The following is a 25,956-nucleotide window of genomic DNA, read 5'->3' on the forward strand; positions in this document are numbered from 1 at the left end:
ACTTGGGTCATGGGTTCACCTAGGTGAGACCGTGTGTCATGTACCAAAAGTAGGTCACTCTGACCTACATTTTGACCTTTGACCTACATCAAAGAAAAAGTTTGTCTGGGCCTGATCTGCTGCTCTTGTTTCTCACGTATGGATCAGATCAGATTTCATGTGTAGGTTCCCTTGGTTTTTAAATGATTAAGAGGAAAAAGGAATAGCTAATGAAAAGATAAGTCTTACAGATTAAAGGTCATTCAAAGGTGGGTGCCAATATCATTATTGGATCTCTTGTTGCTATTTCTTGTGAAGTACAGGAGGGACATTTCTGAAACATAACATTGGTTTCTCTTGGTCCCTAGTTGTGCCCATTTAATATGGAGTCTGATCAGGAAAATCAAAATGGCCATCAGGTGGCTTTCGTGGATTTTGACCATTGAAGATTGTTATCACTATTTCTTGAGAAATACTGGTAGGATATTTCTCAAACTTTTCCCTTGGTCCCAAGTTGTGCCCATTTATTTATGAGTCCTCTCTGGGCAACAATATATCCGATAGGCAGCCATCTTGGATTTTGACAGTTGAGTTTGTTATTGTCATTTCTTGAAAAGAACTGCAAGGATATTTTTCAAACTTTTGTAGGTTCTTCTTGCTCCCTATATATGCCCATACAATTATGAGTCTGATCTGGAAAACAAAATGCTGACAGGTGGACATCTTGGATTTTGACAGAAGCTTGTTACCACTATTTCTTGAAAAGTGCTGGAGGGATATTTCTTTAATTTCACATGTAGGTTTCCCTTGGTCCTTTGTAGTGCCCAATCAATTTTGAATTGGATCAGGAAAGCAAAATAGCTGACAGGCAGCCATCTTGGATTTTGACTGTTGAAGATTCTTGACAATTACTGGAAAACTATTTCTCATTCTTCATATATGTAGGTTCCAGTTGGTCTTGTTCCCATTTAATTTTGAATTGGATCTGAAAATCATAATGGCGATTATGCGGCCATCTTGGATTTTGATCACCACATTGTAAAACTCGGCAATGTTTTCAACTCATTTCAGGTAGCAAGAAGAAAAAGAAGAAGAAAAAGAAGAAGAAAACTGACGTCATTGCTTCATTTGAAGTTGATGTTGAACCACCACACCTTTTTCCTGATGACCAAGAACCACCTGTCCCAAGTGAGCAGGAGATCATGGAGTTTGATGGCCAGTGGCCTCCGTGGCAGGGAGGTCAGTTTAGTCCAAAAGGCCGGACTCCTAGACAACGTCCATTTGTCCAGCGAGGTAGTTGGGGCCGTGGCAACAGAGGTGGGAATGGCAGTAAATTTATGAACATGCAACAGCCATTCAGAGGTCAAAACTTTTCAGGGCGTGGTGGCAGATTTCAGCATCCAACACAGTTTAATCCACAAGAAGATAACACTGAGTTTATGGGGTCTTTGTATCCAGATTTTGATTCCAATATTCACAACAACATGGGTGGCCCAGGAACCCCACATAACAACAGGGGAGGCCCACGACCACCACCTCACATGGGAGGTCCGCAATCCTCACCTCACACATTTCAGGATAGGATGCATGATGGGAAAAGGGGCCAACCATCCTTACTGGGGGATGGACCAATGCAGTTCAGGATGGGACAGAGATTTGGGGGGGAACACCAGTTCGGACCAGGTGAAGGTCCAAGAAACTTTGGACCTCATCACAGAGAACAATTTCCAGGTTTCCATGGTGATTCACACATGCAGCACCATGAAGAGATGATTGGATATGACAGTAATTCGCCACTACCACATCAGCAGTTTGAAGACAGGTCACATGCGCCAGAACACAATCCTCATCATTCACAGGTAAATAAACCGGACTTCGCTAAAGGAATGCCACCTTTGCCATTAGACTTTAAATTGCCAGATTTTGCTAAACAACAGGAAGAACTCCTTCAGGAATTATCCAAGGCTCCTGGGCCACCAACGGGGCCAACTTCAGAAACCACCACTGAAAGTGTTATACCTGATGCCCTAGACCACATTCCCATGCCACCACCTCCTCAAAAGTCATCTGCTCCACAGCCACAGCCACCACCACCACCACCACCACCTCAAGCACAGCCTCAGCCACGACTGCCAGAATTGGTGGTACCACAACCACCATTGCCCCAGGAACCAGCTTCATTACCACTTCCACAGCAACCAACAATACCACAACCTCCATTGCCACAGCAGCCATCTATACTGCCATCTCAGCCACCGGCAGTGTTGCCATGGCAGATAAACAATCATGCTACACCATCATTACCACAAACCCATCCAGAGGTACCACTGTTGCCACAGACCCAGCCACATCCAGTGGCACCACCCTTACCACATCCAGTGGCACCCTTGCCACAGACCCTGATATTAGCACAATCATCCCCACATATGCATCCAGTGGCCCCACCAATGCAACAGTCCTCACAAGTGGGGACAATGCCCCCAACTACATTTATCACAGAAGAACCAGCCAAACAGCAAGTAGACACAGAGCCTTCAGACACCCAAACGTGTATACCAAATGTCGAACCTAGTCCAATCCAGATGGATATATCTCCGTCTACCATAGAAGACAATATAAATGAAACAAACCCACAACAATCTTCAGAAGGGAACCCTGCAGATTCTTCTGACACTCAGACCTTGCATGCCATTGATCCAATCAAGTCAACTGCCATGAAGCTGTTGGAAAAGTTTCAAATGAAAAAGAAAGCTGAATCACAAACTCAGGAAAACGAAGGAGGTAATCCACAGGGAAAGAAGGGCCTCATTAATTTAAGGAGTGGATTGAGGCCTGGGACCCAAAAGTCCAAAGTTTCTCTGTCATCAAGCAGTCGTATTCAATTTGCCCTTAAGAACAGTGCTAAAGTGACCGGTCAATCCAACCCATTAAAAATCAGGTCATCTATTGGCGATGACGAGGATGATGTGAAACCTGAGGAATCAAATAAGGAATCATCAGATGGTTCACCGTCACTATCAATCGTAAAAGAGAAATCCTTGAAATCTGAGCAAACTGTATCGCACAATCCAAGTCTGAATGAAAAAGAGACTGACTTCGGCCACAAGACAAAAGAAACGAGTAATGACAAAGAAATAGTAGTAGTCAAGACAACAGAACCAAGGTCAAACCAAGGATCACATGACAACCATGACAGGTCATCATCTCCCAAGTCCAAAGACCTATCTGGCAGTTGGGCAAGGTCAAAAGATTACAGAAAAAAGACAAGGTCTCCTGAAGTGGAACGAAAAACCAGGAATTCAGATTCACGACGCAAAAACAGGGAATATCGTGGAAGGTCAAAGTCACCAGAATCTATAGACAGGAAAAGTAGATTTAGTAGGCGAAGACAATCGACTGACGAAGAGGGATCTCCTGATTCAGTGGATCGAAACAGGAAAAATCGATCCAGAGGTCACGTTGAAAAATCTAGGTCAAAGACTCCTGATGCTAGACCTGATAGTTCTGATAGCCGAAAAAGTAAGACAACTAAAGATCATGAAAGGTCGTTATCCCCAGAATCAAGGTCAAGAAAGGATTCATACAGTGAAAAGGTGAAAAACAAACATTCTGGAGAATCTGTCCATCGTAGTTCTAGAGAAAGAAGTGAGGAAAGAAGGAGCAAACGGTCATCTAGGTTGAAGGAAAGGTCTCAGAGGTCATCTAGTGCATCAGATACAGAGGAGAAATATGTACAGAAATCAAAAAGAAAAGAAAGCATAGAAAGGGAAAAAAGAGGAAAATCTGAGGATGAAAGATTGCATGGGACTGAGAGTAGCAATGATGAAAATAAATCTTCTCACAAAAACATAATATCTGAACAGAAGACAGACAGAAACGCTAGTAAAAGGGGAAAATCAGAAGAAAATGAGGAAAGAAATTTGCATCATCAGTACGTGTCAGACAGCAGACATGGCAAGGATTCTTCTGAAGGAAGACAAGGAAATTCTGAGGTGATTGTCAAGAAAGATGATAAAGAGGTAAACGAAGGGTCTTCTAGTCCAATTATAACGCTAGAGATCAGAAGTAAATGGGATGACAAAGAAAACTCCGAGACAGGTGAAGCCTGCCAAAAACATGAGGATGATGAAATTTCTCATTGGAAACCATCACCTGATTATAATCGGGAAAGAGAAAAATCTGAGGAAGCATTGATGCATCGAAAACGTGATGTAAAAGGCTGTTATGATGAAAGACCTCGTAGACATTCTTTAGATCGTGAAAGGGATTATCAGAAAGTCTCTGGTAGGTCGGAAGATTTGGATAGGGATAAAACGAGGAAGGTGGATGAATCTCAGCAGGATGAACATAGGCTTGTTAAAAAAGATAAAAGACAAATATCTCCAGATCGGGAGGAACCACGACGAAGAAGATCCAGGAGACATCAATCATCTCCAGAACAAACAGAATCTAATAGAAAATCACGCTGGAGTCGAGGGGGGGAAAACAAAAACCAAGAAGATGAACATTCTGTGAAAAATCCTTTAGTTTCATATGATTCACCAATGAAAGAAGTTGTACCTCTAGTTTCTTATGACTCTCCAATGAAGGGAGCTGTGCCATTAGTTTCGTACGATTCTCCAAAGACCATATCACCTGTCCCTAGCAGTATTGTAAAACTGCGACCTCTAGTTCAGTATGACTCGGAAGATGATTCTGACACAGACAGTGGAAATAAAGACACTAAAGTTTGTAACGAAAGTGAAACTACAAAAAAAACTGGGGTTAGTGAGCAGAGGATAAGTATGGAAGTGGATAATATACAAAGTGCTGAGAATAGTAAATGTGTTACTGCCATCATAGAAACGTCAGGGAAGATACCTAATTCAATCTCAGGGGAGGTAACTAACATGGAAACTGATAGAACTTTACCTGTTGTCGGTGTAACCAAAGGTGCTGATGCAGAGAAGGAATCAGAAAACAATCAAACTTTCCCTAGTGTTAGTAACAAAATCATTCAGGCATATGAAGACTTTGAAAAGTTCCTGAATGAAACATCTTTTGATTCCAAAACAGTTGTGTCTGAAACTTCTGAGACAGATAAGAACTCAACTGTGACAGAGCCAGAAATCACAAAGGATAATTCCTGCAGATCTGCTAATGAATCTGAAATCCATTTGGCAAATGACTCCAAAACTACAGATACGTTTGATGTGAAAAGTATTTCAGACACCAGTGGTGGAGTTAGTACTTCTTCTGCTGGCTTGGACAGAGAAACTTCTGGAACGCAGTTAAAGAAACCAGAGACAGTCATGCCCGACAACACCCTTGAAGAGAAATCAGGACGAAGGTCACTTAGATCGCGAAGGTCACACACATCAGAATCTCAGGAGAGCAGTCCTAGGGAGAGTAGGCGATCAAAGAGAATGTCAAAGGAAGAAAAAGTATCAAATGAAGCTGTAACACCAGAGGCTGGCAGGATGACAAGGTCAAGGAGACTGCGAAGTCTTGATGACAGTGAGGCTGTGGAGGATCAGAGTACAGGGAAAAGAACAGAGATTACAGAGGAAGGAAAGACGGGAAGGAGAAAAACACGCTCACAGCATTCTGTTGATGAATCAAGGGATAGCAGCAGAGAAACGAGATCATCAAAACGAAGTCGGCGTCATAGAAATCCCTCAGGTTCTTCATCAGATCATGAAAAGGAAGATAAGAGCTTAAAATCACCAAAGGAAATACATTCCGATAAAAAGCTCTCGAGTCCCCTCTCTGTAGATCTCTCGAGTATTGCTCTCCCTGGAGAAGGGATAAAAATCCGCATATTTAGTGACATTCATAGCCCAGATAAAAAGGGAGAAAAAACAGGTGAAAAACAGAAAACAGAATTAGAAAATTGTGACCAAGAAGTTCCACCAGCAGTTATTGACCTGGATTCTATCGTTCTTCCACCTGAGCCATCGAAACCTCCTGAAGCTACAAAACAACTGCTTACAGAACCAACACCTGAAGAACCACCACCACCGCCACCACCACCGCCAGTAGCCATGGAAACTGAGAGTGTAAAGGAATCAGATGTGGCAATAGACAAACCAGCCATGCCTGAGGCTGCAAAGGTCGAGGACAAGAACAAGAAATTTATTGGTGTCAAAAACGAAAAATTACGAGCGGCAATGGAAAAACTTCAGGCAGAGAAAAATGCAGATAATGCTGAAGTTAAAGAAGAGAAAGTGAAGGAAATTAAAGAACAGCCTGGAAAAATTAGTTTGAGTTTTGGACGCAGATTAACGAGGGGCAGAGTGTTAAAGACACCCTCAGTGTTGACAGATGATGATTCTGAAACAAGACAGCTGATCAAGTTTGGTCTTCCAAAAGTGATTGCACCCCTAAAAACAGTACCAACTTGGGAGGTGGATGAGAATTCTAAAGAGCTGAAAAGTGACCCTCGTGAGAAGTGTGATTCTGTTTTACCAAAAAGTGACTTGCTTGTCAAGTGTGATAATGTGGTTCCTAAACCTGAAGCCAAGTTAGGACAAAACATACCCAAAGCTGACAGTTTCGTTATGTATGAAAGTGAAAGTACCAAAATACAATCAGATGAAAGTGAAACAAAACAGACTGGTATTAAAATTGAGGTTAAGGGCATAAGAACAAGGTCAAAGTTCAAGGATTTACCAGAAACTGGCACAGCCAGTAAACCAGAGCCAATCGTTCGCCAACGATCGTGGAGAAAATCCTCTAAAAGTCAAATATTCGAAACTGAAGATGCATCAAATAGTAGTAGCATAGGAAGTGATGTTGGAACAGGAAGTGATGTCTGTACAGGAAGTGATTTTAAACAAGCAGTCGATGAATTGCCTTCTTCTGATGGAGACACTAGAATACCACATATTGAAGAAGGATCACCTGAGATCGAAAAAGGATCACCTGAGAAGGTTGAAGAAACATCTGGAGCAGACTCTTCTCTTTCTGGTCAAGTGAAATTGGATCTCGTCTCAGAATCAACACCTGCAATTAAACATTCTGCACAGCAGGATATAGTGAGGCACCACACGCAGGTAGATGATGAAATCTTTTTCAAAAATATTCCAATGCCATCTCCACCAAACGCCGTTATAGATAATGAAGGAACAAATTATGAAAATCAGGATATGGATTTAGATGAAGATAGTGAAACAGAAATGGAACCAGAACCGGAGGTTGTAGCTAAATCAGAAGAAAACAGTGAAAAAGGTTTCATTAAGGAAGATAAATCTAGTCAGAAGGAAAACCCTAATGTAACAAAAGACAATGCTACATATATACAAAGTGAAAGTAGGATATTAAACTTAAGTGGTATTAAAGACATTGTTTTACCTGATGAACATTTAGAAAGTGAAAATCGGGCATCTCATACCAACACAACAAAGGAGGCTTTGAGCATGAATAAAGACACAACTCTCAGTAGTTTGAAAGACATTGCTTTACCTTGTGAAAACAAAGGACCTTTGGGAAGTGAAAGTAGGGCATCTTATCAGGACACAACAAAGGAAAGTTTGAGTGTGAATAAAGAAAAGATTTTCAGTAGTTTGAAAGACATTGCTTTACCTGGTGAAAACAAAGGACCGATGTGTGTTGAAAGTACACCAGCTCAGATAGAAGGAACAAAGGACATTTTCGGGGTGAATAAAGATGTTGTGGACAGTTCTGAAACAAATTTGACATATAAACTACCGTCACAAAATGTTGATGTACCAACAGGCTTTAGTGCCGAGTCAAAATCGACAGAGGAAAAAAAGAGAGAACCTGTGTCAATAAAACCATTCACAATTGGACGAAAGTCTGAGAAAATCATTGTGAACATTAAAACAATTATAGAAAGTCCCATAAAGGAGACACCCGATATACCAAATGATAAAAACTCACTCACCCAAACTAGGCAGAATAAGGATGTGACTCAAAGTGTTCCTTCCTTGGATGACAAAATGCCTGAAGTAACTTCAAATGTGACATTGGAAGATGGTAAAAGACCTACTGATAATAAGGGGAAAGCAAGGGAGGGAACTCTTGATTCGACCAGGTGTGACCAGGAAGTCCGCCCCCAGTCAATAATCAGTAGCCCAGGAGGGATTCCAATGGAGATTATCTCGGAGGAAGCTATTAAGTTGAGAAAGGTGTCTTTCATAGGCAGAGAACTAATGACCCAAGCAGATCCTAAACCATCAATGACGATAGAGGCAGATTCTGTTTCTGCCACACAAAATGACCCTGCTGTATTAGAACTTGCTCAGGTTGCAGAAAGTGAAAAAGAGGATTCAGACAAAACAATGAGTGGTACTCTCCTTACGGACAAAGTGTTGTGTAGCATTCCATTACCAGATATGGAATTACCATCACAAGGAAAAAGACAAGAAAGATTTAATGGAGGAAGGCGAGATCCTCTCGGAGTCCGAAGGTGATAAAAGTCTGGAGGAGAAAGGGAATGAATGTGGAGAGCAGGGTATTGGCACAGTGATTACACGGTTCAGTGAGGAGCCTCCAAATAAAATCCAGGTTATATGTGCTGCTGACAAACCAGCAAAATCACGCACACGCTGGTCAGCTATTGAGACTGTCGTTAGCAATGTTCCTGACCCAGTTACTGTACCAGCTGCAGCAGAAATGGCAGAGGGAAAATATCGCACTAAAAACATCAGAACCTGTAGTCATGGCACCTGGAAACAGTAGTCAGGCTCTGACAGAAGAGGAGAGCTGGAGTCAGGAATCTATTCAGCAGATACAAGGCAGGTTAACAATGGATCCTAATAGCAATCGCTTCATGGAGAGGGACTATGACCAATTCCAAGCTGGTAAGGATCAGTTTGAAGATCGGTACCCTGATCACTACAGAGGGAAAAGGGAACATGATCGTTTTAATGAGACTGAGATAAGCCAAGATGGTGGTGACGGAAAGGATCAAGGATGGTACGAAGGCCGAGATTGGAACAGTGAACATTATGATGATCGAGAGCGACCAAGGATTGACAAAAGATACAAACATTCCAGGGACTATGATGACTATGAAAGATATGATAGACATGGTAGCAGTCGGAGTGGAGATCGTGATCGAACTCCTGAAAGAAGAAGGGAACGAAATAGAATGAGGGACAGAAGCAGGGAGAGGGATCGTACCCCTGACAGGAATAGGGACCGTGATCGAACCCTGACAGGAATAGGGACCGTGATCGAACCCCAGAAAGGATAAGGGACCGCGACCGTACACCAAATAGAAGCCGGCGTGACAGAACGCCTGAGCGAAGCAGAGACGCAGATCGCAGCTCAGAGCGCCGGAGAGCACGCAGTAGAGATCGGAGTCGGGACAGAGAAAGAGATAGAAATAGGCGCTACAGAGAACGAGACGATCATCATCACAGAAGAAGGAGCAAGCATAGCCGGGACCGGAGCCGTGATCGTACACGTGACAGGAGTCGAGATCGCACACGTGATCGGAGTCGAGATCGCACCCGTGATCAAAGTAGAGATCGTACCCGGGATCGAAGTAGAGAACTTAGTCGTGACCGGGACAAGCGAACCCATCGAGACTATGAGGAGGATAGATCCAGCAAACGAGATCGGGAAAAAGAGAAAGATCATGATGATAAATCCTCGAAGGGAAAGAAAGACAAGGTGGATAACTCGTGGTTAGAGGCCAAATTGACAGGAAAAGACAGTACTATACCTACATCAAATCAATCATCAGATTATGTACAAAGTATGTACAATGTTTTCTTCCAGAAGACATCATCAAGCACTTCCACAGGAACTACCATCTCGCAAACAAATGCAGCTGAATATTATCAAAATTACCCTGATTACCAGCAGCATGGAACAGTAGGTGGGGCAGCAGCGGAGGGGATGTACCCAACAACTGGAAACCAAACGCCCAAAATGCACCAGTTGCCATCACAACCTGCTGAGATGTCTGTGTTTGGGGGACAGTACCAGCAAACCATACCAAACCAACATGGCTTCCAACAGTTCCCTGGGCAGGTTCCACTCTCAGGAGCCACTCCCCAGGGACTCATTGGGAAGGGGATTCCACCCCAGGGAATTCCTGGTCAAGGACCTCGACCCCAGGGAATTCCTAGTCGGGGACCCCAGCCACAGGGGATTCCTGCCCAGGGACCCCAACCCCAGGGGATCCCTGTTCAAGGACCTGCAACACTACATACAGGCCCACCTACAGGCCTTCAGAGTCAGGGTATTCCAGCTAATGGACTACAAAGCCAGACAACGCAGGCCTTACAGCCACAGCCAGTTGACGTGGGTCGAAACATCGCCCCTCATATACCAGGACAGCTACCTCCATCAATCTTACTGCCACAAAATCCGGGTCCATCTGCCCTGCCCCTACAGCCTGGTATGGGAAATCCCTCATACATTGATCCACAGCAGCACATGTACAGTTCTCAGACAGCTACATATCCACCTAAGGGTCTGCCCTCTACAATTCCACCATCACCAGGCTCACAAGGAGCGCCACCTATACAGAGACTGTACCCAGAGGAAGTGGCTCCCCCTACACCTGTACCCAACATTCCAGATGCAAGGTACACCACACCTGTTTCTACCTCAGGGTTTATTCAGGCCTCACCAAACACAACACAACATATCCATGGACAAGAGAGCACTACAGCACCATTACAAAGAATGTTTGGAAAGAAGATCCAGGTATCATCTTCCTTCAATTTAGACTCAAAACCTGTCGTGTCCTCAACAGCAAAAATGCTACCAGCACCATTTCCCAAGGCTCCCCAAAGCCAGTCCCTCTTGAAAGATACTCAGGAACCGACAGCATCTTCCACCACTTCACCAATGCCTCGTAAAAAGCTTGGCAAGTCATCACCGAGATCTCACCTGTTTTCTAAAATGTCAATGCAAGAGGACATCAAGCAGGTCCCAACTTCTTCGGAAGAAAAAGTTTCCGAGGTAACTACGTCACCGGAAGAAAGTACACCGCCCCAGCAGTCATCATCCCCGGCACTACCAACGTCAAGTGTGACCGATTTCCCCTCGTCCATCAACGTACCACATGGAGTACCAATTAAGCTTGGCATCAAGCAGGAGCTTCAAGCTCGCAAGGAGATGGAACAGGCGATGACTTCTCCTCCAGCATCAAGCCGACCTTTCAAGGTCAAATCCAGGTGGCTCAGGTTTAGCGAGCTTGAGACCCCATTACCACCACCATCTTCACCAGGAGATTCTAATCTCCCGACATCAACCTCTTCAGAGGGTACAAATCAGAAATCAGAACAAGCTTGTGACAGTGAGCAGAGAGAAGAAAGGGAGACAATTCAACCTAAACGTGACGTTCAAGTGAAGAGAGAACCCTATGATGCTTGGGATCCTGCCTCAGATCTTGTCATCTCACCAACAGTTAATCAAAAGACTGACAAATCCAGTAAGAAGGAAAGCAAGAAGAAAGAGAAGGAGAAAGATAAGCCGGCTCCGGCTCCGGCTCCGGCTCCGGCTCCAGCTCCAGCTCCAGTTCCAGTCCAAGCTCCAGCTCCTGTCCCGGCCGAGATCAAAATTAAGGAGAAGAAAGAGGAGGAAGCAGAGGAGGAAGCAGAGGAGGAAGATGAGAACAAGCCACCATACTTTGACCGTATTGAGGACAATATCTACCTGGGTGAAAGGTAATACTATATATACTGTACTGTGTAATTTCATTGAAATTTGTATAGGCAACAAATATATATTACCTTGTCTAGCTAGTCTTTTACCATTAAATTTATCTCAGATTTACAACTAAAGTTCAAGTATAAACTTTTGTGAAATTTCATTTTATTAAATTTGTTTGGGCTGTCGTCATTAAATGGCCAAAACCATGCATCACTCGCCCTATAATAGTTCCAACAATAGGGTGTTCTTTTCCAAGTTTGATGTGGAGATTATGGTGTTTGATGGTGCTGAAAAATCTTAAATATCCTACATTTCAATTTTTAGCCCACCATCATCAGATGGTGGGCTATTCAAATCGCCCTGCGTCCGTGGTCCGTCGTCCGTCCGTCCGTCCGTCCCTCCGTCCGTCCCTCCGTCCGTAAACAATTCTTGTTATCGCTAATCCTCAGAAAGTACTGAAGGGATCTTTCTCAAATTTCATATGTAGGTTCCCCTTGGTGCCTAGTTATGCATATTGCATTTTGGGACCGATCGGAAAACAACATGGCCGACAGGCAGCCATCTTGGATTTTGACCATTGAAGTTTGTTATCGCTATTTCTGAGAAAGTACTGAAGGGATCTTTCTCAAATTTCATATGTAGGTTCCCCTTGGTGCCTAGTTATGCATATTGCATTTTGGGACCGATCGGAAAACAACATGGCCGACAGGCAGCCATCTTGGATTTTGACAATTGAAGTTTGTTATCTCTATTTCTGAGAAAGTACTGAAGGGATCTTCCTGAAATTTCATATCTAGGTTCCCCTTGGTGCCTAGTTATGCATATTGCATTTTGGGACCGATCGGAAAACAACATGGCCGACAGGCAGCCATCTTGGATTTTGACTGTTGAAGTTTGTTATCGCTATTTCTGAGAAAGTACTGGAGGGATCTTTCTCAAATTTCATATGTAGGTTCCCCTTGGTGCCCAGTTATGCATATTGCATTTTGGGACCGATCGGAAAACAACATGGCCGACAGGCAGCCATCTTGGATTTTGACAATTGAAGTTTGTTATCTCTATTTCTGAGAAAGTACTGAAGGGATCTTCCTGAAATTTCATATCTAGGTTCCCCTTGGTGTCTAGTTATGCATATTGCATTTTGGGACCGATCGGAAAACAACATGGCCGACAGGCAGCCATCTTGGATTTTGACTGTTGAAGTTTGTTATTGCTATTCCTGAGAAAGAACTGAAGGGATCTTTCTCAAATTTCATATGAAGGTTCCCCTTGGTGCCTAGTTATGCATATTGCGATTTGAGAGTTACTAATCGGAAAACAACATGGCCGACAGGCAGCCATCTTGGATTTTGACAGTTGAAGTTTGTTATCGCTATTTCTGAGAAAGTACTGAAGGGATCTTTCTCAAATTTCACATGAAGGCTCCCCTTGGTGCCTAGTTATGCATATTGCATTTTGAGACCAATCGGATAACAACATGGCAGACAGGCAGCCATCTTGGATTTTGACAATTGAAGTTTGTTATCACTATTTCTGGGAAAGCACTGAAGGGATCTTTCTCAAATTTCATATGGAGGTTCCCCTTGGTGCTTAGTTATGCATATTGCATTTTGAGACCAATCTGAAAACAACATGGCCGACAGGCAGCCATCTTGGATTTTGACAATTGAAGTTTGTTATCGCTATTTCTGAGAAAGTACTGAAGGGATCTTTCTCAAATTTCATATGTAGGTTCCCCTTGGTGCCTTGTTATGCATATTGCGATTTGAGACTAATCGGAAAACAACATGGCCGACAGGCAGCCATCTTGGATTTTGACAATTGAAGTTTGTTATCACTATTTCTGAGAAAGTACTGAATGGATCTTTCTCAAATTTCATATGGAGGTTCCCCTTGGTGCCTAGTTATGCATATTGCATTTTGAGACCAATTGGATAACAACATGGCAGACAGGCAGCCATCTTGGATTTTGACAATTGAAGTTTGTTATCACTATTTCTGAGAAAGCACTGAAGGGATCTTTCTCAAATTTCATATCTAGGTTCCCCTTGGTGCCTAGTTATGCATATTGCATTTTGAGACCAATCTGAAAACAACATGGCCGACAGGCAGCCATCTTGGATTTTGACAGTTGAAGTTTGTTATCGCTATTTCTGAGAAAGTACTGAAGGGATCTTTCTCAAATTTCATAAGTAGGTTCCCCTTGGTCCATTGTATTGCATTTTTGGACCAGTCTGTCCTGAAAACAACCTGACAAACAAACAGCCATTATCGTTAAATCTCAAATTTTTAGGCCACCATCATCAGATGGTGGGCTATTCAAATCGCCCTGCGTCCGTGGTCCGTCGTCCGTCCCTCCGTCCGTCCGTCCGTCCCTCCGTCCGTCCGTCCGTCCGTAAACAATTCTTGTTATCGCTAATCCTCAGAAAGTACTGAAGGGATCTTTCTCAAATTTCATATGTAGGTTCCCCTTGGTGCCTAGTTATGCATATTGAATTTTGAGACCAATCGGAAAACAAGATGGCCGACAGGCAGCCATCTTGGATTTTGACAATTGAAGTTTATTATCGCTATTTCTCAGAAAGTACTGAAGGGATCTTTCTCAAATTTAATATGTAGGTTCCTCTTGGTGCCTAGTTATGCATATTGCATTTTGAGACCGATCGGAAAACAAGATGGCCGACAGACAGCCATCTTGGATTTTGACAATTGAAGTTTGTTATCGCTATTTCTCAGAAAGTAATGAAGGGATCTTTCTCAAATTTCATATGCAGGTTCCCCTCGGTGCCTAGTTATGCATATTGCATTTTGAGACTGATCAGAAAACAACATGGCCGACAGGCAGCCATCTTGGATTTTGACAATTGAAGATTGTTATCGCTATTTCTCAGAAAGTAATGAAGGGATCTTTCTGAAATTTCATATGCAGGTTCCCCTCGGTGCTTAGTTATGCATATTACATTTTGAGACTAAACAGAAAGCAACATGGCCGACAGGCAGCCATCTTGGATTTTGACAATTGAAGTTTGTTATCGCTGTTTTCTCAGAAAGTACTGAAGGGATCTTTCTCAAATTTCATATGTAGGTTCCTCTTGGTGCCTTGTTATGCATATTGCATTTTGAGACTGATCAGAAAACAACATGGCCGACAGGCAGCCATCTTGGATTTTGACAATTGAAGTTTGTTATCGCTATTTCTGAGAAAGTACTGAAGGGATCTTTCTCAAATTTCATATGTAGGTTCCCCTCAGTGCCTAGTTTTTCATATTGGGACCAATCCGAAAACAACATGGCCGACAGACAGCCATTATCGCTAAATCTTAAATTTTATATATATAGATTCCCCTTGTTTGAAAAGTACTAGAGGGCTGTTTCTGAATTTACACAGATTAGTAAGACTTAGAGGAAGGGAAAAGTAGAGAAAAGATCAATCTGACATAGAACCTATAAAGATCATTCAATGGTGGGCGCCAAGATCCCTCTGGGATCTCTTGTTTAAGTCCAAATATCTACAGTGCAGTTTTGTTGATTTTTAGCCCACCATCATCAGATGGTGGGCTGTTCAAATCGCCCTGCGTCCGTGGTCCGTCGTCCGTCCGTCCGTCCCTCCGTCCGTCCGTCCGTCCGTCCGTCCGTCCGTCCCTCCGTCCGTAAACAATTCTTGTTATCGCTATTTCTGAGAAAGTGCTGATGGGATCTTTCTCAAATTTCATATGTAGGTTCCCCTTGGTGCCTAGTTGTGCATATTGCATTTTGGGACCCATCGGAAAACAACATGGCCGACAGGCAGCCATCTTGGATTTTGACAATTGAAGTTTGTTATCTCTATTTCTGAGAAAGTGTTGAAGGGATCTTTCTCAAATTTCATTTGTAGGTTCCCCTTGGTGCCTAGTTGTGCATATTGCATTTTGGGACCCATCGGAAAACAACATGGCCGACAGGCAGCCATCTTGGATTTTGTCAATTGAAGTTTGTTATCTCTATTTCTGAGAAAGTATTGAAGGGATCTTTCTCAAATTTCATATGTAGGTTCCCCTTGGTGCCTAGTTATGCATATTGCATTTTGGGACCGATCAGAAAACAACATGGCCGACAGGCAGCCATCTTGGATTTTAACAATTGTAAGTTTGTTATCTCTATTTCTGAGAAAGTATTGAAGGGATCTTTCTCAAATTTCATATGTAGGTTCCTCTTGGTGCCTAGTTGTGCATATTGCATTTGGGACCGATCAGAAAACAACATGGCCGACAGGCAGCCATCTTGGATTTTGACAATTGGAATTTGTTATCGCTATTTCTTAGGAAGTACTGAAGGGATCTTTCTCAAATTTCATATGTAGGTTCCCTTCTGTGCCTAGTTATGCATATTTCATTTTGGGACCAATCGGAAAACAACATGGCCGACAGGCAGCCATCTTGGATTTTGACAATTGGAGTTTGTTAACGCTATTTCTGAGGAAGTACTGAAGGGATCTTTCTCAAATTTCATATGTAGGTTCCCTTTGGTGCCTAGTTATGCATATTGCATTTTGGGACCAATCGGAAAACAAAATGGCCGACAGGCAGCCATCTTGGATTTTGTCAATTGAAGTTTGTTATCTCTATTTCTGAGAAAGTGTTGAAGGGATCTTTCTCAAATTTCATATGTAGGTTCCCCTTGGTGCCTAGTTATGCATATTGCATTTTGGGACCAATCGGAAAACAACATGGCCGACAGGCAGCCATCTTGGATTTTGTCAATTGAAGTTTGTTATCTCTATTTCTGAGAAAGTATTGAAGGGATCTTTCTCAAATTTCATATGTAGGTTCCCCTTGGTGCCTAGTTATGCATATTGCATTTTGGGACCGATCAGAAAACAACATGGCCGACAGGCAGCCATCTTGGATTTTGACAATTGTAAGTTTGTTATCTCTATTTCTGAGAAAGTACTGGAGGGATCTTTCTCAAATTTCATATGTAGGTTCCTCTTGGTGCCTAGTTGTGCATATTGCATTTGGGACCGATCAGAAAACAACATGGCCGACAGGCAGCCATCTTGGATTTTGACAATTGGAATTTGTTATCGCTATTTCTGAGGAAGTACTGAAGGGATCTTTCTCAAATTTCATATGTAGGTTCCCTTCTGTGCCTAGTTATGCATATTTCATTTTGGGACCAATCGGAAAACAACATGGCCGACAGGCAGCCATCTTGGATTTTGACAATTGGAGTTTGTTAACGCTATTTCTGAGGAAGTACTGAAGGGATCTTTCTCAAATTTCATATGTAGGTTCCCTTTGGTGCCTAGTTATGCATATTGCATTTTGGGACCAATCGGAAAACAAAATGGCCGACAGGCAGCCATCTTGGATTTTGACAATTGAAGTTTGTTATCGCTATTTCTGTGAAAGTACTGAAGGGATCTTTCTCAAATTTCATATGCAGGTTCCTCTTTATGCCTGGTTATGCATATTGCATTTTGAGACCAATCAGAAAACAACATGGCCGACAGGCAGCCATCTTGGATTCTGACAATTAAAGTTTGTTATCGCTATTTCTGTGAAAGTAATGAAGGGATCTTTCTGAAATTTCATATGCAGGTTCCCCTCAGTGCCTAGTTATGCATATTGCATTTTGAGACCAATCAGAAAACAACATGGCTGACAGGCAGCCATCTTGGATTTTGACAATTGAAGTTTGTTATCGCTATTTCTCAGAAAGTACTGAAGGGATCTTTCTAAAATTTCATATGCATGTTCCCGTCGGTGCCTAGTTATGCATATTGCATTTTGAGACTAATCAGAAAACAACATGGCCGACAGGCAGCCATTTCGGATTTTGACAATTGAAGTTTGTTATCGCTATTTCTGTGAAAGTACTGAAGGGATCTTTTTCAAATTTCATATGTAGGTTCCCCTCAGTGCCTAGTTTTGCATATTGGGACCAATACGAAAACAACATGGCCGACAGACAGCCATTATAGCTAAATCTTAAATTCTGTATATAGGTTCCCCTTGTTTGAAAAGTACTAGAGGGCTGTTTCTGAATTTAGACAGATAAGTAAGACTTAGAGGAAGGGAAAAGTAGGGAAAAGATCAATCTGACATGGAACCTATAAAGATCATTCAATGGTGGGCGCCAAGATCCCTCTGGGATCTCTTGTTTTTGTTCCCTCTTTATCCATCCAAATGATTGTGGTGGTATGAACTCAACGCTACCATTCATGGTAGTGTATCTGCTAATTTAAGTTTAATATAAAGTCGGTTGTTCTCTGTGATTTCAGGAAGAAATCAAAGAAAATGAAGGAGGTGCGACGCATGTTGTGTGACTGTACAGCCTCTGTGGAGGACCGCGAGATGGGACTGATTGCTTGTGGAGAAGACTGTCTCAACCGCATGCTGTACATAGAGTGGTAAGTATCCTGTACAATGTACTGTAATCAAACACATTTAGGGGTAATCTTATTTCAGCAATTTCTGTGCTGGAAGCGACCACAATAGCTCAGTCCATAGAGCATCTGGGGAAATAACCCACCATTCCTTACTTAGGGCAGTTAGTCATATCAGGCCTTTCTTAACTGTTGTGGGCAGTTTGTCTTTCTCAATAAAGTGGACATACCAGGCCATTCTAAACTAGTGTGTTGTTTCCTTAGGCAAGGCACTTCACCCTATTTGTTGAGATAACCTGTGACAATCCTTCCATATGTTCTTCCAAATATTGTTCATTGAGGTAGCCATCAGCTACTACAAAGATACTTTGCCTCAAAATGACCCTGACTGTTAATGAGACAATAGAAAAAGGGACACCATTAAGTTTATGCTATTTTCACTATGATTAATTTTATTATTATTATTTTTTTTGTAGTGGGTCTCGTTGCCAGTGTGGGGAATACTGCACCAACAAAAGAATTCAGAAGGTAAGACCTTTTTTGATTTGACATGTAGCCAATTTTAAGTAACAAAGTCGCTTTGAAAATATGGCCAGAAAACTATCGTCTTGTATTTATCATCAGTTTTAAAATGGTTTTAGGATACAAGTTGTGTTAAGGTTAGGATTCAAGTTGTGTAAGGTTAGGATACAAGTTGTGTAAGGTTAGGATACAAGTTGTGTTAAGGTTAGGATACAAGTTGTGTAAGGTTAGGATACAAGTTGTGTTGAGGTTAGGATACAAGTTGTGTTAAGGTTAGGATACAAGTTGTGTTAAGGTTAGGATACAAGTTGTGTTGAGGTTAGGATACAAGTTGTGTTAAGGTTAGGATGCAGGTTGTGTAAGGTTAGGATACAAGTTGGGTTAAGGTTAGGATACAAGTTGTGTTAAGGTTAGGATACAAGTTGTGTTAAGGTTAGGATACAAGTTGTGTTGAGGTTAGGATACAAGTTGTGTTAAGGTTAGGATACAAGTTGTGTTGAGGTTAGGATACAAGATGTTAAGGTTAGGATACAAGTTGTGTTAAGGTTACAAGTTGTGTAAGGTTAGATTACAAGTTGTGTTAAGGTTAGGATACAAGTTGTGTTAAGGTTAGGATACAAGTTGTGTTAAAGTTAGACTACAAGTTGTGTTAAGGTTACAAGTTGTGTAAGGTTAGATTACAAGTTGTGTTAAGGTTAGGATACAAGTTGTGTAAGGTTAGGATACAAGTTGTGTAAGGTTAGGATACAAGTTGTGTTAAGGTTAGGATGCAGGTTGTGTACGGTTAGGATACAAATTGTGTTAAGGTTAGGATACAAGTTGTGTTGAGGTTAGGATACAAGTTGTGTTAAGGTTAGGATACAAGTTGTGTAAGGTTAGGATACAAGTTGTGTAAGGTTAGGATACAAGTTGTGTTAAGGTTAGGATACAAGTTGTGTAAGGTTAGGATACAAGTTGTGTAAGGTTAGCATACAAGTTGTGTAAGGTTAGGATACAAGTTGTGTAAGGTCAGGATACAAGTTGTGTTAAGGTTAGGATACAAGTTGTGTTAAGGTTAGGATACAAGTTGTGTAAGGTTAGGATACAAGTTGGGTTAAGGTTGGGATACAAGATATTAAGGTTAGCATACAAGTTGTGTTGAATAGTAAGAGTACTATTTTGTAGTAATATGCATACCAAGAGAATGTTGATGTGTAAAGAACATCCATATGCTCAATATCCAAGGGTTCAGCTCTTAAACACTTCTCTTACCCTTGGGGTATGTTCCAACAAGTCCTGTGGAGATCCATGGAGTTGGATCCTTGTATATCTTCCTTAATAATTACCATGTTCTGTATCAAGGTAAGAAATAGTTTAAAGTAATTGGATCCTGACAAAAACAATTGCAGTAACCGATATCTGTCTTTCAAAGAGCACAAAGCTACACATAGATTGTGTGGTATTGTGTAGGGATAGCTGATGATATATACTGAAGTTGATGTAGGACTAAATAAGATCCTGTTAGATTGTGTGGTGTTGTGTAGGGATAGCTGATGATATATACTGAAGTTGATGTAGGACTAAATAAGATCCCGTTAGATTTTGTGGTGTTGTGTAGGGATAGCTGATGATATATACTGAAGTTGATGTAGGACTAATTAAGATCCCATCAGATTTTGTGGTGTTGTGTAGGGATAGCTGATGATATATACTGAAGTTGATGTAGGACTAATTAAGATCCCATCAGATTTTGTGGTGTTGTGTAGGGATAGCTGATGATATATACTGAAGTTGATGTAGGACTAATTAAGATCCCATCAGATTTTGTGGTGTTGTGTAGGGATAGCTGATGATATCTATAACTGAAGTTGATGTAGGACTAATTAAGATCCTGTTAGATTTTGTGGTGTTGGGTAGGGATAGCTGATGATATATACTGAAGTTTATGTAGGACTAATTAAGATCCCATCAGATTTTGTGGTGTTGTGTAGGGATAGCTGATGATATCTATAACTGAAGTTTATGTAGGACTAATTAAGATCCCGTCAGATTTTGTGGTGTTGTGTAGGGATAGCTGATGATATATACTAAAGTTGATGTAGGACTGATTAAGATCCTGTTAGATTTTGTGGTATTGTGTAGGGATAGCTGATGATATATACTGAAGTTGATGTAGGACTAATTAAGATCCCATCAGATTTTGTGGTGTTATGTAGGGATAGCTGATGATATCTATAACTGAAGTTGATGTAGGTCTAATTAAGATCCTGTTAGATTTTGTGGTGTTGGGTAGGGATAGCTGATGATATATACTGAAGTTTATGTAGGACTAATTAAAATCCCATCAGATTTTGTGGTGTTGTGTAGGGATAGCTGATGATATCTATAACTGAAGTTTATGTAGGACTAATTAAGATCCTGTTAGATTTTGTGGTATTGTGTAGGGATAGCTGATGATATATACTGAAGTTGATGTAGGACTAATTAAGATCCTGTTAGATTTTGTGGTGTTGTGTAGGGATAGCTGATGATATATACTGAAGTTTATGTAGGACTGATTAAGATCCTGTTAGATTTTGTGGTATTGTGTAGGGATAGCTGATATCTACTGAAGTTGATGTAGGACTTATTAAGATCCCATCAGATTTTGAACAATTGGCGATTCTTCATTTACATCTTACTTGATTATTTCAGAAACAATACTCTGATGTGGAACCCTTCAGGACATCTTGGAAGGGATTTGGCCTGAAGACTAATGAGGAACTTATACCGTATGTATTAGTTACACATTTTGTACCAACAAGTTGACGTGGTATTTTTAGGGTCAAAGGCCTAAAGGGTCAATATGACCTATTGCTATCATCAAATTCTCTCAATCATATTCAGTTACAGGAAAGCATCTTGGAATAGTACTATCCATTTGTGTTTATATTTATCCCTTTTTAGTGAAGAGATGTAAAGTAATTAACTTGTCTGTGCTGGTGTTATTGACTTTAGTGTGTGTGGATGTGCGAGTCGTAAGATTTGGCAGTCTTCCGACATGATTAAAATGTCAAACATAAACACAAAAGTGTCTGTACAAGATATTCAGAAACTGCTCACAAGAATATGTTTATATTTACACCATAGGGTCAAAACATCAAGTTATTACCTTATTTGATGGTTATCAGTCAAGGTCTATGTGTGAAATGTACTGCTTTAGAAATCTTTTCTACAGAAAATGATATATTTATGTATAACCACATACAATGTACACTATTTACTACTCTTGAGGGGATATGTGGTACATCTGTTTGACCCCCTCTCATATTGCATGATTATCTTTAAACAAAAAATCAGAAGTATTTAGCCATCTTGTCCAATATGTGTTGTTGATCTGGTAATATCTTTTAACGTGACAGGTGTAATATTTGAATATTTAACCATTTATGTCAACGTTTGAAGTGTACTTTGTAACATTTAGTAAGTTTAACGTGATATGTTGGCTACAGTTGAATCTCGTTACTCAAAGTCAATGGGGTCATGAAAAAACTCGTGAAATCCTGAATTTTCAAGGTAACCAAATATATTTCACGTACAATTTTTGCTGTTCAAACTAAAGTTTTTGAGTAATTGGAGTTCAAGATAATGAGGTTTGACTGTATTTAGATATTACTAAAGTTTGACCATTTTCAATCTTCTAGTGGCCAGTTTGTGATGGAGTATGTGGGAGAGGTACTAGACTACCGTCAGTTTAAGAGTCGAACCAAACAATACGCCAAGACAGCACAGCAACATTACTACTTCATGGCCCTTAATGCGGACGAGGTCATTGACGCTACGTCACGGGGAAACATCTCGCGTTTCATCAATCACAGCTGTGACCCCAACTGTGAAACACAGAAGGTATATTTTTTTCTACCTTCTCAGAGATGAACGTCTTCTGACTGTATCACATCAGGTTATCAAATTTGTTTTAAGACACAACGACCTTTACTCACCTTCAATGTGAAAGTAGGTCTTTAAGCTGGGATACTGGTATTTGTCTTATAGCTTGATTCAGCTTGATTCAGTAAAAGTCCATCGACGTTTACTTATTGACCTTGAACCCAATTTCAAGGTCACAAGAGTTTATGTTATTGGATGCAAACATTTTCCTATAAGTATTAATACATTGGAAGCAAACAATTCCAAATACTAAATAACAAATGTCATTTTGTGTAGAATTCTTTCTCAGATATTGTTTGAACTCTTACTCTTCCATGATCTAACAGAGCCTCTGTGTAGAATTCTTTCCTAGACATGGTATGAACCCTGACCTTTCCATAATTGAACTCTGACCCTTCTATGATTCAACTCTGACCTTTGCATGATTTCAGTGGACAGTGAACGGGGCCCTAAGGGTAGGATTTTATGCCCGTAAACATGTTGAGGCTAACGAAGAATTAACCTTCGACTATCAGTTCGAGCTTTATGGGTAAGTTTGTTACATGCTCTATATATCATTAATCTTACCTGTTGTGAGATATTTCCCAGTATGGAGATAGACACACAGGCCTTTTTTCAATGTTTGAAATTGATCCTTTTTGTAACATTTTAGGGTGACCAAACGGAATTGAGAAGGGAATTTTAGGAAATAACTACAAATTGAGAATTTAGCTTAACTATGAAGTAATTTAAATCCCCAAAAGTCTTCAGAAAAAAACAACCGAAACAGTTCAGAATTTTTGGGTTCTGTGATATTAGGGCAGAATACTGGGGTATTCTCTATAATTATTTAATTATTTTGGGAGGTACTGGTATGCTGGTGTTTAGCTAGCGTAGTAAAAACTGTTGTTAAAAGTGTTTTTAAAAGTAGAATTCTATGTTTTTAGGAAGGAAGCACAGAAGTGTTTTTGTGGGACAGAAAAATGTCGTGGATTCATTGGTTCTACTAAGAATACTCCGGTCACAAAAGGACGCAAGCGAGAGGAGGAAGTGGAAGAGGAGGAGAAAAAGACTAAACAGGAACTCTTCGAGGATGAGGTAAGAAAATCATACAAGTTAATCTATCTCCAACATTGAAGATTAAGCATTTAAGAAAGTTTCTTTAAAGCTGCTTATTCTTGCAAATTTATATTTCAAAAAACAAAAACAACAATGAATTAATCTTCCATTATTTAACAGAAACATAAAGCTTAACAATCTTATTTTATCTATGGGTAACACAGAATTTGGAGAATCCATTATCAATTTGAATAGATCTTCAAATGGTGTTTGTTAAAACGTGTCAGCTTGTTTATTGTGCTGTATTGTAAAATGATAACAGTGTGACAAATTTCTGTGTTTTTTTGTCAGATTACATTAAAAAATAAATATTTTAGTTACCACAGAGAAGCTTTTTCTCCAAGCATAAAAATTGAAATGTGCTGCCATTTTTCATCAGTTCACACAAACTGTACAAAAGGGCCTCCGTTTAAGCTTATAATCACTCCACTTTTTAAAAGTCACAGGGCTGTGACACACTATACAAGTAATTGAAACTAGAATGGTAAAATCTCAATTCTGCATAGTGTAAGGGGAGATAATTACAGGATGACTATAAAAAGCACAATCCATAGAATTGACTTTTTAAGAAATATTTGCTGAAATAATTATTTTAAAATTATGATCGTTTAGCTGGAGCAGGAGCTAGAGGAGATGACATCACAAGGTTTGATGAGTACGGAGAATGTCCTAACACTATGTCGTCTGATGGTCCGCGCTGAGGACGCCGAGCACCGCCTTACACTGCTCAACGTCCTGCAGGTAAAAACACCATTTCCTATTAATGACAACTGGGCCATTTCTAACTAGCAAACACACTGCCTTTTTTTTACCTGTTCAATGTTTGTGATTAATGAAAATACAACTGTTTTAAATTTAATTATTTCTTTTTAACTGTAATAAAAATCAGGACCATTTCTAACTAGCAAAAATAGAAGGGATTTTTATGTTTTGTGGAATTTGGGGCTACTGGGATCAGCATCCTGTAAAAATATAAGGGGTCACTTCTATGGCTGTAAGGTAGATTTACATGTTCTATTAGTTTCTGTTAAGTTTACTTATAGTGAAATACACACATAAATATAAAACAACAGGAAGATATTGTGTTTCCATCCCAAAACCCAAACAATTTGGTTTAGGAGATCTGTTTACATCTTTGATTTTGACATACATCTCGTAGTTCTCAATGATTATTGAGTCAAATTATGCTCTTCCCTTTGTAAATTAGTTTCTACAAAAGGAAAAAGGAAATCACAATGAAGTGCCATGCTATTTTGTTAGTCATTATTGTGTGTTCTGTATCAAATGCACCCTGTAAATAACATGGTCAACAAGATGTTTTAAATAGACATCAAAATGACTCCATCTGTCGATGGGCTGTAAAACAATACAAAACCAAAAGAAATGGACATCCCGCTATAAAAAAAATATCCTGTGTCAGCATACTACACCTAGCTTGGAAAGTCAAATTAAACATAAATTCCTTTTCATCAAATTCAAATGTAATAGAGTAAACAGTTCAGGTCCCAGTCTCATCACTATTCCAGAACTTCTGGAATTTCACTTAAATTTTCCACGGCCAAGCGGGCAATTAAGCATTATGAATTTAAGCGGGAAATCTTATTTATGGATTTTTCCTTAAATTCTGTAACAGTTTTTTTTTATGGAAAACTTAAAGCTGAGGATATATTGATGAAATTGTAGGAGGTCTTGTTAACTAAACTTTGATTACTGATTATAAATAATCATTATGATATGATGCACTCATTGCCTGCACTAATTTTGTATTCTATGTCAGGTGACAACTGAGAGGAATTGTCTACGCCTGTTCCTGGACTACCACGGTCTAGAACTTCTGTGGACCTGGATTGTAGACCTTCGGGACGACGCTCCAGATGTCAAGATGCAGGTGAGAGGGGATTAGAGAACAACATTTCTACCACAATACCCTGTGTTATTCCACTCTCAAGCCATTGTATAAATGTGCTGACTGTTGGATACATATATGTTATATTCCACTAGTGGAATATGACCTTCTGGTCTTTTGATTGGTCAAGAATTCAAACTTTGACCCGAGCTGCAATTGTTATTGACGTCATCAATAATCGAATAACTTCACTTGGATGTTTCGAAGATGTTCAGCCCCCAGCAAACACCATCCTACATGTACACTATACATGATCCAGGTTGTTGCCAGGACATTATAAGCAATCAAATTTTAGATATAAACATGATTCTTCATTCTTATTTTTTTTCTTGACAAGAATTCCTTTCAAAATTCACAACCTAGTCTTCAGATGATATAAGATATGTTAAAGCATATTTTGATGAGCAATTAAATAAAAGCAAAATTAGTTGATAAAAAGAAAAGAAAAATATCTATATGACCCAACCATGAAATACTGGGTCATATAAATATCTCAGGATAATCTCAGAAGCTGCTCATTTCTAGTTCTTATTCTTAAATAATCAAATTTGCATGATTGTTG

The 25,956-nt window shown here is 40.4% G+C and overlaps 2 protein-coding genes across 3 annotated transcripts in view; both read left to right on the top strand.

The window, feature by feature from the left end:
- LOC117317291 (protein piccolo-like) overlaps window positions 1-8,413 on the top strand; it is a 54,322-nt gene extending 45,909 nt beyond the window's left edge. For both annotated transcript variants that reach the window (XM_033872076.1, XM_033872077.1), the window contains one exon: window positions 1,051-8,413. In XM_033872076.1, the coding sequence (XP_033727967.1) occupies window positions 1,051-8,393 (7,343 nt within the window). In that variant the 3' untranslated portion in view covers window positions 8,394-8,413. The remainder of the gene's footprint in view (window positions 1-1,050) is intronic.
- Window positions 8,414-9,129: 716 nt separating this feature from the next.
- LOC117317293 (histone-lysine N-methyltransferase SETD2-like) overlaps window positions 9,130-25,956 on the top strand; it is a 40,420-nt gene continuing 23,593 nt past the window's right edge. Inside the window, exons 1-9 of the mRNA XM_033872078.1 lie at window positions 9,130-11,609; window positions 17,858-17,986; window positions 18,439-18,490; window positions 21,158-21,234; window positions 22,147-22,348; window positions 22,822-22,919; window positions 23,317-23,467; window positions 24,101-24,229; window positions 25,266-25,376. Coding sequence (XP_033727969.1) covers window positions 9,688-11,609; window positions 17,858-17,986; window positions 18,439-18,490; window positions 21,158-21,234; window positions 22,147-22,348; window positions 22,822-22,919; window positions 23,317-23,467; window positions 24,101-24,229; window positions 25,266-25,376 — 2,871 coding nt within the window. The 5' untranslated portion in view covers window positions 9,130-9,687. The remainder of the gene's footprint in view (window positions 11,610-17,857; window positions 17,987-18,438; window positions 18,491-21,157; window positions 21,235-22,146; window positions 22,349-22,821; window positions 22,920-23,316; window positions 23,468-24,100; window positions 24,230-25,265; window positions 25,377-25,956) is intronic.

Source organism: Pecten maximus, chromosome 19, assembly GCF_902652985.1.
Source record: "Pecten maximus chromosome 19, xPecMax1.1, whole genome shotgun sequence".
In the NCBI taxonomy this organism is placed as follows: domain Eukaryota; kingdom Metazoa; phylum Mollusca; class Bivalvia; order Pectinida; family Pectinidae; genus Pecten; species Pecten maximus.